Source organism: Harpia harpyja, chromosome 19 (assembly GCF_026419915.1).
Source record: "Harpia harpyja isolate bHarHar1 chromosome 19, bHarHar1 primary haplotype, whole genome shotgun sequence".
NCBI classification, from domain to species: domain Eukaryota; kingdom Metazoa; phylum Chordata; class Aves; order Accipitriformes; family Accipitridae; genus Harpia; species Harpia harpyja.
Window position 1 is genome coordinate 11,514,664 of NC_068958.1, and position 12,716 is coordinate 11,527,379.

Genomic DNA, 12,716 nt, shown 5'->3' on the forward strand with positions numbered 1-12,716 from the left:
CAATTTTAAAAAGTTGGTTCAAGAAAATACAAAAGACTAAACAACAAAAATATACTAATAACAGCAAATCTACACAGCGAAACCCCTTATTTTAAAAAATTAGGAACATGCACACTGAAAGAGACTTCCTTAAGAAAAAGATTTTCAGTTAAGCCTTCTCAAGCATATTAAATAACACCTCTTATTTCCATAAATACATTTAAGGTCTAACTGCAATTCACACCCAAATCCCAAGTGCTAATTAGCCAATTTGAAAAATTAGAAGCAGGTAAGCACTCAGGTGGCAGAAGCACAAAGCTCCAATACACCAGCTGCTCACCAAAGCCCTAATGCAAATCTTTTCACATAACATTTCGATTCCCCCACATGTAAAATGGACACAATTCTAATGACCAGGTAAATACCAAGACAATCTAAAAATAAACTGAAATTTTGCTTCACGACACAGACTTTACTACTCATTTCATTTTTTGGTTCAAGAAGTCAGAAGAAAAATCATTCCAAAAACCAGCCCCTTTCATTATAGCCAAGCACCATCTGGCACATTGCTCACAGCACTTTGTCACACACCAATAAGGAATACCCAAACAATTTATAGCCATAGTATAAAGGAGAAAATACAAAAGGAGAAAAAGCAAAAGCTACAAAAAAAAAAAAAAGAGAGAGAGAAAGAAAGAGACTGCTGTTTCTGCTAAATAAAAAAATAAAAAAAAAAACCCACACAGCCTGCATGAAAAAAACCTCAACTCTGCACAGTATGTAAACACGCACAGTAAAGCCTTGGCAGAAGGTTAACAACTGTCTCAGAGCATTGTTGGACTGAATAAGCAATAAGCTGACCTGACGAACAGAGGCTATTCAAGGCCAGAGAGCTTGGTCTACCAGCTGTGTTTTGAACCATATGGCTAGCTGTGTTTTCACACAACACTTTCCTCTTCCCACTGCAGCCGTCTGCTCCTTTTTGGCAAGAATTTCAGATGCCAAGGTTGTATAGTGCCATCTATAGCTGCCAAGCACTACACAGACGTCGGGAAGAGAAAAGGGAAGAGAAAAGGGAAGAGAAAAGGGAAGAGAAAAGGGAAGAGAAAAGGGAAGAGAAAAGGGAAGAGAAAAGGGAAGAGAAAAGGGAAGAGAAAAGGGAAGAGAAAAGGGAAGAGAAAAGGGAAGAGAAAAGGGAAGAGAAAAGGGAAGAGAAAAGGGAAGAGAAAAGGGAAGAGAAAAGGGAAGAGAAAAGGGAAGAGAAAAGGGAAGAGAAAAGGGAAGAGAAAAGGGAAGAGAAAAGGGAAGAGAAAAGGGAAGAGAAAAGGGAAGAGAAAAGGGAAGAGAAGAGAAAGGTGAATGAGGAAAGGCCAAGCGACCATAACAAAACCCCTTGTTTGTCACATTCTAGTTGCTTTCAACTAGAATGGTTATTTTTATAGTGAATAGTCCATCCACTTAAGTTTCTGTTTGTTTTATTTACAGGCTCCTAGTGCTGTCACACATCAAAACAAGCTGGCAACAATCCATAAGAAGTACCCATTAGCAATATAGCTACGGCTGAGATCTGTGCTCTGTTATAGATACAAAATTTTTCTGCCATCTCAAAATAAGAGGAATCTTCAAACGCCCACAAATTACTTCCCACTGTAACACATCTCCACCGTAAGCTGCACACAAATTCATATTTCAAAAGGTTGAAGAGTTCAAACATTGTTGTGGTTTAACCCCAGCCAGCAACTAGCACCACTCAGCCACTCACTCACTCACTCCTCCCCCCGTCCCACCCCCGGTGCAAGTAAGTAAAACTTGTGGGTTGAGATAAGAACAGTTTAATAATTGAAATAAAAAAATATAATAATCATCACCATAGTAATGAGAAAAGGAAGATAGAACAAAAAGGGTGAAATATAACTCAAGAAAGTGATGCACAATGCAATTGCTCACCACTCACCGACCGATGCCCAGTTAGTTCCTGAGCAGCGATCCACCCCCCCCAGCCAACTCCCCCTAGTTTATATACTGGGCATGACATCACATGGTATGGAATATCCCTTTGGCCAGTTTGGGTCAGCTGTCCTGGCTGTGTCCCCTCCCAACTTCTTGTGCCCCTCCAGCCTTCTTGCTGGCTGGGCATGAGAAGCTGAAAAATCCTTGACTTGGTATAAACACGACTTAGCAACAACTGAAAACATCAGTGTGTTATCAACATTCTTCTCATACTAAATCCAAAACATAACACTATACCAGCTACTAGGAAGAAAATTAACTCTACCCCAGCTGAAACCAGGACAAGAGTCAACAGCTTTTTCCTGTGCCTGCTCGCCTAGAAGATTTTTTAAGCAGAATAAAACTGCCAGCTCCAGACACCCTTAAGGTCAAAAAGGAAATAACTAGTAAATGTAAGTGGTTATACCTCAAGCATCACGTAACCTGTACTTTTCAAAATAATAAGCCGTGAGATAGCAGACTAGCAATTCATCAAAGGACTACAGGAGATTTACTCAAGAGATCTATGATAGTGTATGAGGATAAGAAGAGGATGTTCAGGAAATGTCAAACTGTAGTACCGAGCGTGAACTGAATTGTGAATTAAATACATGGTTTTGTGAGCAACTGGAACTTGCACACACAACTTCACCCATGGATAAAGCAATTAATGACTCAACTATGAGCTGAATACATGGGTTTGTGAGCACGAGAGACAAGCTGGCAACAAACAGGACAATGATTTAAGACTTAAGTTTGGACTTCCAGTGCCAACCTGGATCTGCTCCACAAGCGTCTTCCATCAAGTCTTATGCTTACCACTCACTGCATTACCTCAACAAAAGAAAACTGCATTAGAAATTCTTTGCTGGATGAAGCTGTACAACTGAGGAAGCCTGAAAGACTCTCACACGAAAGACACACAGATTCTCAGACAGGCACCGTGGGAAAAGTGCACTGGTGGTGGGGTTTGTCCACTGGTGGTGAGGTTTGTCCACTGGCATGCCTGCAGCCTTAGGAGCGCTGATGGCAGCCAAGGCGAGAGGCCAGATAGACTGGCTAATATTTCTGAGTCACTAAGGCCACAAAGTTTTCCACTAAAATTAAATGCACATTAGGGATGAGGACAGAGAAGCAAGAGGTCATAAAAAAGGCTGATCCTGAGCACTGCTGTCCCGCTACCCCCCCAACAGAGCATGAATCCACCTTTGACTAATGCCAGGTACCTGGCCATACCTCTCTAAAAAGATTAGAAGCATTTATTTCCTGTAATGCAGTAACATGTAAACACTTCTTACCCACAGCACTGAGAGCATGCTTGAGCTCCAGAGTAAAAGCCGTAAGTGGCACCTCTTCAGACACTGGCATAATTGCTACTGTGGAGAGATTGCTGGCAGGATTTCCGGCATCCCACTTGCTACTCGAGCTGTGTAATCCAAGAGGATGACCTGTTTGAAAAGAAAAAACTTGCCATCAGCCAACCCAGAAAGCTAGGTGTCATTTTATTGTTTTCAACTGTCAGGCAGCAAGGGAAGTGTCACCGAATTGCTTAACCTAAGATAAATGTAACATCCTCTGTATCACATAAAAGGAAAGAGTTCCCACATATTTCATTCGTAAGAGGATGAAGATCAATGGGTGGGTCACAAGAGACCCATGCAACGCTACAGGCTTGGGGAAGAGTGGCTGGAAAGCTGCCCGGCGGAAAAGGACCTGGAGTGTTGGTCAACAGCCAGCTGAATGTGAGCCAGCAGTGTGCCCAGGTGGCCAAGAAGGCCAACGGCATCCTAGCCTGTATCAGGAACAGTGTGGCCAGCAGGAACAGGGAGGTGGTTGTTCCCCTGTACTCGGCACTGGTGAGGCCGCACCTCAAATACTGAAAGACTACAACGAAGGCATTGAGGTGCTGGAGCGTGTCCAAAGAAGGGCAATGAAGCTGGCGAAGGGTCTAGAGAACAAGTCTTATGAGGAACAGCTGAGGCAACTGGGGTTGTTTAGCCTGGAGAAAAGGAGGCTGAGGGGAGACCTTATCGCTCTCTACAACTACCTGAAAGGAGATTGTAGCGAGGTGGGGGTCAGTCTCTTCTCCCAAGTAACAAGCAATAGGACAAGAGGAAACATCCTCAAGTTGCGCCAGGGGAGGTTTAGATTGGATATGAGGAAAAATTCCTTAACTGAAAGGGCTGCCAAGCATTGGAACAGGCTGCCCAGGGAAGTGGTTGAGTCACCATCCCTGGAGGTATTTAAAAGATGTGTAGATGTGCTGCTTAGGGACATGGTTTAGTGGTGGACTTGGCAGTGCTGGGTTAACAGTTGGACTTGATGATCTTAAAGGTCTCTTCCAACCTAAACGATTCTATGATTCTGTGATTCAATTTCCACCATCTTTGGCTGCTGACACAGCATGCGTGGGTAAAAGTCAGGCAATGTTAAAAATATCTGGATGCCAGAAACAAGTTAAATACAATGTGCATTTACCTAACCTGTTAAGAGAAAGAAAAAAAAGGCATTTTGAATCACTTGGAACAGCCACAACTTTGGAACAGGCATTGATTTAGCCTACAAGAGGAATGAGCTGAAGTAACAAAACCCCAAAACCTGTTGTCAGTATCAAAATATTCCAAAAATTAACATTCACTTTTCATGGTATTCCCGATCATGGAAATAGATACCTGTCTTCAACAAAAAAAAGTTCCTATAGGGAATGTGTATCTCCACCTATTTTCACTTCTCTGCAAGATGGGAAAATGTGGAGCTTTACAGATATGTGCTTAGGAGTATTAATATAAAATATGGAACCTCTGTAGTAGCCACAAAGTAACTGTGGAAGTATCTCCAATATAACATGGTAAGCTGAGTAAGAACAAAGAGTACGGGCAGAGGAAAGCATTTTTTGACAGAAGTACGTGATGCATGTGACAAAGATTAAGATCTTCCTAGATAGCTTAGAACAGGAAAAGATCAATGATAGGGGTGTTCTACAAACTGTTCTTTTTATTTTGATACTAATTCTTTTCTCTTTAACTAAGCCTTCTCAGACGACCTTACTTTGCTGCTAATGCCTATCAACTCAGCTCTAAGTACACAATAAACTTACTGTCATCTAAGTTAGGATTTAACATCCTGCTTATCTCATTTCACCCAGCAAAGGCCTAAGATGCACCATTAAGATGAATTCTTGAGATGGACATATGGAAGTACTTGATATACCATATGAAAACTCATTCAAAGTCTATATGCAAGATCGACAGTACACTGCAGGACACAGAGAAATACCAGATAAACTTTTTTCAAATATATTCAGCAACTGAGTTATTCATTTCAAGTCTTCTAAAATAGCTCTGCACAGAACATTAAACAGATTTTCCACTCTTTTTGGCAATCTTCAAGTAGCTATTTGTAGGTTCAAACAAGTTACACATCACCACTCAACTCCTTCATCTCCACCAGTCCTTCCCTCCTCAGAACTTCAATGGCGATTCTCTGATTGAACTCCTATCACTGTCACTAATTTTCCTCCCCTTTGATCCAGATCGCATATTGCCCTATTTCCCAAGCAGTGTGGACTCTGCCGTAGGCCACAAAGGCATTTCAGCATGCACAAAAGTTTAAGTACAATTATCACTAGAGATTTGTACACAACCGATTGTGTACAGAAAGCTGAGCATGTAAAGAAAGAGCGGACTTTGAGATTCACTCCCCAGGACTGCTCCAAAACATGAGAGTTGGCTACCTCATTCTCAGTCTCCTTGGAATATTGCAAAAACAGCAATAAAAGTAATTAAAAAACCCCAACCAAACAAACCCCAAACCACCCACAACAGCAAAGAACCCCACAACACCCTCAGTAGTTAATGTGCATCTGCTTTCTTTTAAAAGCTGCCCAAGAAAATTTGGAAAATTTCCTCACTTCAGTCAGTAAATATGCTTTGTTTTGCCCGTGCCACATCCACAAAGCTTAAGAACCAATCCATAGCAGACCATTTGCTCTCAGACAATTCATTAAGATAATGCAAATACAGACATATTAAATCAGTCTACACGCAGATGTCACTCAGCATGACTATCTGCTTCAAGTCTATTACAGCTGCTATTTCCAATGCTCCCTTTGAGCTCTTCTCTTCCAAGAAATTTCAAGGAAATTTCACTGCACATATGCAGCAGTAATTTTCTATCATCTCAATTGCAAATCATGCCATTCCCACACTTAATTAACCATGCTCTGCCAAAAAAAAATTTGTACACATATATATATAATAAAATCACCATTCACTTGTGACAACAGCTAAAATATTTAGCGACAAATTCTCTTTTCAAGTATGTGCTTTCTGTTTCCAGATTTAACGATATAAATCTAGCTCCAAGGAAGCACCAGCATCAATGGGAGTAGTCCAGGAATGAGTCTTACCTCCCTGCTGAAGACTGCCAAGAATCTTCTCACCCAGCAAGTGAATAAGTCTAGTCACAACCTAGCAATGGGAGAGAAAGAAAAAGAAAAGAAACATTCAGGCAGAATGTACTAGAAATAGTGCCTCTAAATGGATACTTGCAAACTTTTTTAAGATGTTATCTCAGGTTGAACCATACAAAGACAAGGTTTTATAACCATAGCTTCTTTCCTGGCTGTAACGTATGGTGACCAATCATTTGTCTTGATTTCTTTCACTTTATTTTACTCTAATCTGGAAAAACAAGAAAACAAAAGAAAACCAAAAAAGGCAGTATTTAATTTGCTTTGGGAACAAAAGAACAAAACCCAGTTATTTTGGGAAACACGTCAAATTGCATTTTCAGTTCTCCTAATTTCTCTCTGCAGTGCGCTTGCACCTCTAAGTCACTCTTAACTATTCAGTGGCTGTTGCACACCTCCACCTTCTATAGGTACTAAAGGCTCAAAAAGGTTCAAGTCTGTACTCAAACAGATCCCACACACAATCTTGCTTCCATCTGACCCCCTGTGAATTAGTTTACAGTAACCAATTTAAGATATCTTGAGTAAAAGGGATAAATAGACACTCTAAACACCTGCAGAATCAGAACAAACCAAGAAATTGCTTTCCCCCTCAAATCATGTTTGCGTGGTACCTTTGAAGGGACAGATTTTTTTTCCAAGCTTTTTTCCCCAACAGGACTTACATCAATAAAAACCAATATTCAAATAGCCAAGCATATCTGAAAACTGACAAGCTTATCTCCAACATTAACAATCAATAATTCCCAACAAGTGGTGTAGCAGAAGACTAATAATTGCAATACCAAGGAGTGACAGACTTGGAAAATGCATCATTTATTCTGCAAAAGCTATGTGCAAATGTTTTACCAAATAAGGAAAAGAGATATTTAAATGCATTAAGAATTAATAGAGCAATCATTAGATACTCCCCCCCAGACAAATAATTCAAGGTCAAAATAACTCTAATCTTCAGGAGGACATAAAAAAGTCACAACCCACCACAAAAAAGTTCTCCAAACTCTTAACAAGCTAAACAAGCAGCAGCAAATGGCTACCTTGGATTTTGCACACAGACAGACACACTGTTCCCATAAGAATAGGTGCTTCAGGATGCATTTTTCAAATAAAAGACCATGTAAGCATCAAGACAGGTCAGCATGCCCATCAGAATCACTTGTATATCCTGCTTTTAAAACAAACAAACAAACAACAAAAACCCAATAAATTGCCCTAGACTATGAAACTCCATAGCTTTAATAAGCACCAATATTTTTTAAGCATCTGTAGGAGGAAGGAAGAAGAGCAAACAGGTAGCTTCCAACACAGTGCGACTTACAGTAGAGCAAGGAGTAAGACCTAAACAAAGTTATTTCAGTAATTTCTGTCCCATAGCCATAACTGCAAGTTCCTAAAAATGCCACATCAACATCTCCTCAGTGATCCAAGATCACCTTCTTTGAAGTTTCTCGTATTTGCACCAAGAGCAGACACACATTGTTCATACCTGTTTTGCTGTGAGCACCGATGCAGCCTGACCCTGCCACTAATGAGCGATGGTGGAACGACAGCACCTCCCAACAGCAAGTAAGCTCTCAGCCTCCTTCCTTATCCTGGAATCTCAGACAGGATCTAAATGCTTCCATTTGTCCAAAATATAACAAGAGCTGATGATCACCCAGCAAACTCGTTACCACTTTAACGCCAAGATCTGCGGTTCTGGGATTCAATAAATGGCGCTGGGTGTAGCTACAGAAATCTGCCCCAACTATGGGGAGCAGGGAGAGAAAGAATAAATTCTTAATAAAAATTATGAGACTGATTGCCCTTTCAAAGGGAAATAACCTGCCTCTCGAGAGCGCTTGGTATACCCAGTTCACATGCATTCACCTAACCACCTGTATCTGCACACTAGGACTTCCCTTAAACAGTTTTGGAAGGTGTTATGAACATTTTACACTTCTGAACCACTTCAAACGTCAGAATTTTAATTACTTACTAAAACCATCTCCTGTATTTATAACTTCTTCTGCTTTATAGACAGCTAAGGAGAGCTCCAGCTAAGGTAAAGAAAATGTCCAAGGTTAATGACAGAACTAAGAACAGAACCTATTGGTCTCATTTTCCAGTTGGCTGCTCCTATTACCAGGAAATATTATTTGTCTTGTTTGCTAGAGCAAACCTTACAGCCTTGGTATGTATAGATATGGAAAAATTATTTCCCCGGTGACTTTGTAAGACAAGCAAATTGCTAACCATAACAGGATGAGTCACTCTGTCGCAGTCATGGCAACATCAAAGGAACATCAATTTGTGATCGGAGCTAAGAACTGGCCTGAAACGTCCTTGGAGTTTTATATTACATACACTAAATTTTCTTTGACAAAAAGGCAATGTTTTCCTTTAAAAGAGACTTGTCCATCTGTCTGACAGGGAAGTCAATATAAATCACATCTCTCCATTGACAACAGACCCAACCTTCAATGATCGACCTACACCCATTACTGTGCAGGGCAGCCAGAGCAGCTCTCACCAAATTCAGTACAACTAGGGAGAATTCAAAACCAACAGACAAAAAAAAAATATCATCCTTCAGGTTTCCAAGCACCTTTATTCTAGCCCCTCCAGTAAAAGGGCACAAGAAGGAGCAGCACAGCTCAATGCAGCACAAGAGACTATAACAAGGAAGCCAGGGGACCTGGGAGAGGACTTGGGGTGTCACTGAGGAAGCTGGTTTAGCTTGGGGAGGAGGAATCAAGCAGAAATTAGCCCTTGAGCTAGGTGGTCTTGGACAGGGACTGAAGGAAAACAGAGTTATTCCAAGTGTGCCTGGAGGAGATGGAGGCAGGAGAAATACAGGTAACAGGGCACTGGCAGGCAGGTACCTCGGTGCAGACATCTGGGCAGTGATTCAGCAGTCACTTACTCCCACCCCACCTATTAAGCTGTGTTTTGTAGGAAAACCTCTGGGAATTGGCAGTGAGGGTTTGGGCGGAGGGGGAAGGCAGGAACTCTGGCAGCACTGCTGGGAAAACCGGACTGACCTGGAAGAAACACTGAGTTTTCAATACTCCAGAGGTGTGGTGTGCCATACAGCCTCCAGCACTGCCCCCAGCACAGCTGAGCCAGTGACAGACTGGGTACTGTTTTCCCAAAAGTAGGCAAGACTTCTACCCGCTCTCCCATGTGAACACCAGTCTTTCCCAAGCATGGTTGCCAGAAGAGCGCAGAGCAGTTCCCAGACATCTGTACATGCAAAATTGTCTCATTTCCATGGTGTCACCATCACCCAGGGCTAGACAGCCTTCACAGCACAGTCGGAAGCGTCTGGTGTGCTCATCCCTGTGGCACATTCTGGATTTTACAGTCTCTTCTAGCACCCATCCACCCAGCCCTACAAACACATACCCCGCTCTCCAAAGACACTGAGTCGCAGCCTGATCCACTGGCACAGAATCAGGCAGTTCAGATTTAAGGTTTGAAGAAAAATCTGCACTGCAAAAAGGCAGCGAGTTGGAGTCCAGACTTATCTGAGAACACCAGGAGGTTTCTAAATTAGGCAAGAATTGTTAATTGCCTGCAAAGTAAATGCAACTTTTTGATCCCTTGTACTAGGGATAGAGCCAAACTTGTTTTAGTTTGTGAGGAAATTGAATTTATCATTCCTCCTGATTAGAAACTGTGCTAGCAGTGAGCAGATCCTGCTCAGTTAATCACAGTTAATTACTTCAACCAATAATGAGAAGCAGAGACATCGATTAGGCACTTCTGTTGTAAGGCCAGCCATGAACAGAGCTACACTGTTAAAATTGCCACGCTGCAGGTTAAACTCGCCCTTGGGACAAGGAGCACACTTTCCTACCCGCTGCTACCGTCTCAAGCTGTGAAATGATGCGGAAAGGTCACAAGGCTTTGCCAGCAACCTAAATATACATCTATAGGGTCTCACAGCACAAGTCTGGACTCTAGAGCCATGGAGCCTGCTTGGGTCATAAAGATGACTGAGTCAACTTTCAAAAAAATCCCCAAAGCAAACAAAAATCCACTCTCCTGAGCTTATGCAAAAAACTTTTCAGGCCAGAAGGAAGAAAACTGACCTTACAGGTCTAAAAAACTGAGTATATCTCCATCTCAGAAGCTACTCAAGATTCCAGGTACATCAGTACCATTCTCCAAAAGCCCCAAAACCTTTCCTGATCTTGCAGACACTACTGCAAGTGTAAATTCATAACACCTGCACCAGAGCAGGACATTCAGTTGACACACACATTTTGTAAGGGAAATAAAGTGTTGTTCCTCCTCCCACCTACTCACCTTTTCAGATTAACTCACCAGAACACTTTTGTGCAGTGCAGAAATACTCTTTATCCTGTTTTTTCTCAAATGGTGTTAGAGAGCACTTTCCTCAGCACAGTTCCACCTCTCTGACCCTGCTTAATCACTTACGACTTCATCTATCTAGAAACATGTTGTCTTCCTGGCTGTTTCTAAATCAACTCCATCCCCAGTAAGACCCACTCGAGCTCTCTTAGCAGCCTCCAATCCCCCCAGCACCCTCATATTGAACATGAAAGTCTGTTTCTGCATCTGCTACAGAGAAGGCTCTGGGAAACCATTAATCTTCCCTCTGCTTAACAAATGTTAAATTACTCAACAGACCTGCAGACTCTGCATTGCAGGTCAAGGACTAAACACATTCCCAAGGGGACTGTATTTGCCTACTTTAGGATGACTAATTCCAGTTTCAAAACAAGTGTCCTTCAACTATGAGGCCAGGCAGTATTACAGCTCTACATCACCTGTTAGCGATGGTGCAAACACAGAGCTGACTACTCCATCCATCTCGCGTCTTAGGTGTTATCCTGAGCACCACTTGCTTCACAGCTACTGTAATTCCCACTCCAAGTGGTTATGGTCACTCTGCAGTGTTGTATTCTTATAATCCTTTTAAATATTTCAACCTATTACCCACAGCTAGCCAATCTTCCAAGGCTGGGTTCCAGTTAAAGCTTTTGTTCCTATTCAACTGTGAAACTTAAGAGTTGCTTTACAATAAGCCCTTTTGAAAGTGACTTTCCTGAGAATTCAGCTGTAAAATACTTTCTTACAGATATTTATTTCATTCTGTGAATCGTACGGATTGCCTGGCAAATTGACATTCTGCTAATAGATAACGATGGTAACAAACAAAGCTTCTTCCCATCTTAGCTAACTTTCAACAAAACTGATTTAGAGAAATCACGGGAAAACTTCACAAAATCTACACCAATATCCAAATCCACAGTAAGAATTAATTGATGTAAAAGGTACTATGTAGTACAAATCCATTTTTTTTTACAACAGGAGAAACATATATAAGAACAAAACATACATAACAACAAAAACAAAAACTAAAAGATACATTCATCAACTCTGCTCCACGCTGCACTAGGGTTCAGGTTTAATTGTATGCTATTTTAAATCTAAGCAACAAAGCTCCTATGCAAGAAAGCAAAGGGCCAGTCCCTAGGAAGGACAGTACCATCTCCTGTCAGTGTTGTCTTCTTGCAGGTTCCTGTTTTAGAAAACCAGCTTTGGCTAAAGTAAGCAAGGAACAAGCCTGGCATGCCAGTTTTGATCCTGTACAACCAACAGATATATAGCCCTACAAATCTGAATGTGGTTTTCTTTCCAAGTCTGTTCTGATCCTCTCTAGAGGATCCTCTACCATCACCCAGATCCAAAAAAACCAGTATTCTCACAGTGAACAAGATGGCTTGCAGGTGAGCTAAGGACTTTCTCTGGTGACTTTGAAGTTTAAAAATAAGATACTTAGTAGTTAAGCCTTTAAAACTTCAAATCAGTCATCCAGTAGGCCACCTTTAAATTAAATATGTTAAATAACAATTTATTGGTGCCTTCATAGCAGGGTGTTATAGACCTTCACATACATATGTGATTTAGTTAAAGGACACATAAAAGGGCTTTCTACCACACTGAGACCCAACATGAATAAGCTAGCGTGGAAAACAGGGCTGCCAAAGGTTTTCTATTCTACATTGAGGTAAAATAGTAATAACGGCCATTTTAGCGATGCAAATTCACATAATAGCAGGTTCATTTCTGTGGAGCTCTTAGCAGGAGCTGAGATTTTTCCTCTATCAGCTTTCTTAAGGTTTTTTTTTGAGGAACAAGGGAGGAGGAAAGATAAATTAGATCCTCACCTTGAATAAAAACATGGTGTTATTGAAGCTTTACATGGCCCCAGATCAGATAGAACACCCTGCTTGTCACAGAATCAGGGAGCTTAGCAAGGGGT

General features: G+C 41.4%; 1 protein-coding gene across 4 annotated transcripts in view; it reads right to left on the bottom strand.

Annotated features, from left to right (window-relative positions):
- PNPLA7 (patatin like phospholipase domain containing 7) overlaps window positions 1–12,716 on the bottom strand; it is a 134,000-nt gene that overhangs the window by 60,707 nt on the left and 60,577 nt on the right. For all 4 annotated transcript variants that reach the window (XM_052814281.1, XM_052814282.1, XM_052814280.1 and 1 more), the window contains 2 exons: window positions 6,377–6,437; window positions 3,267–3,416 (listed from right to left, as the gene is read on the bottom strand). In XM_052814281.1, the coding sequence (XP_052670241.1) occupies window positions 3,267–3,416; window positions 6,377–6,437 (211 nt within the window). The remainder of the gene's footprint in view (window positions 1–3,266; window positions 3,417–6,376; window positions 6,438–12,716) is intronic.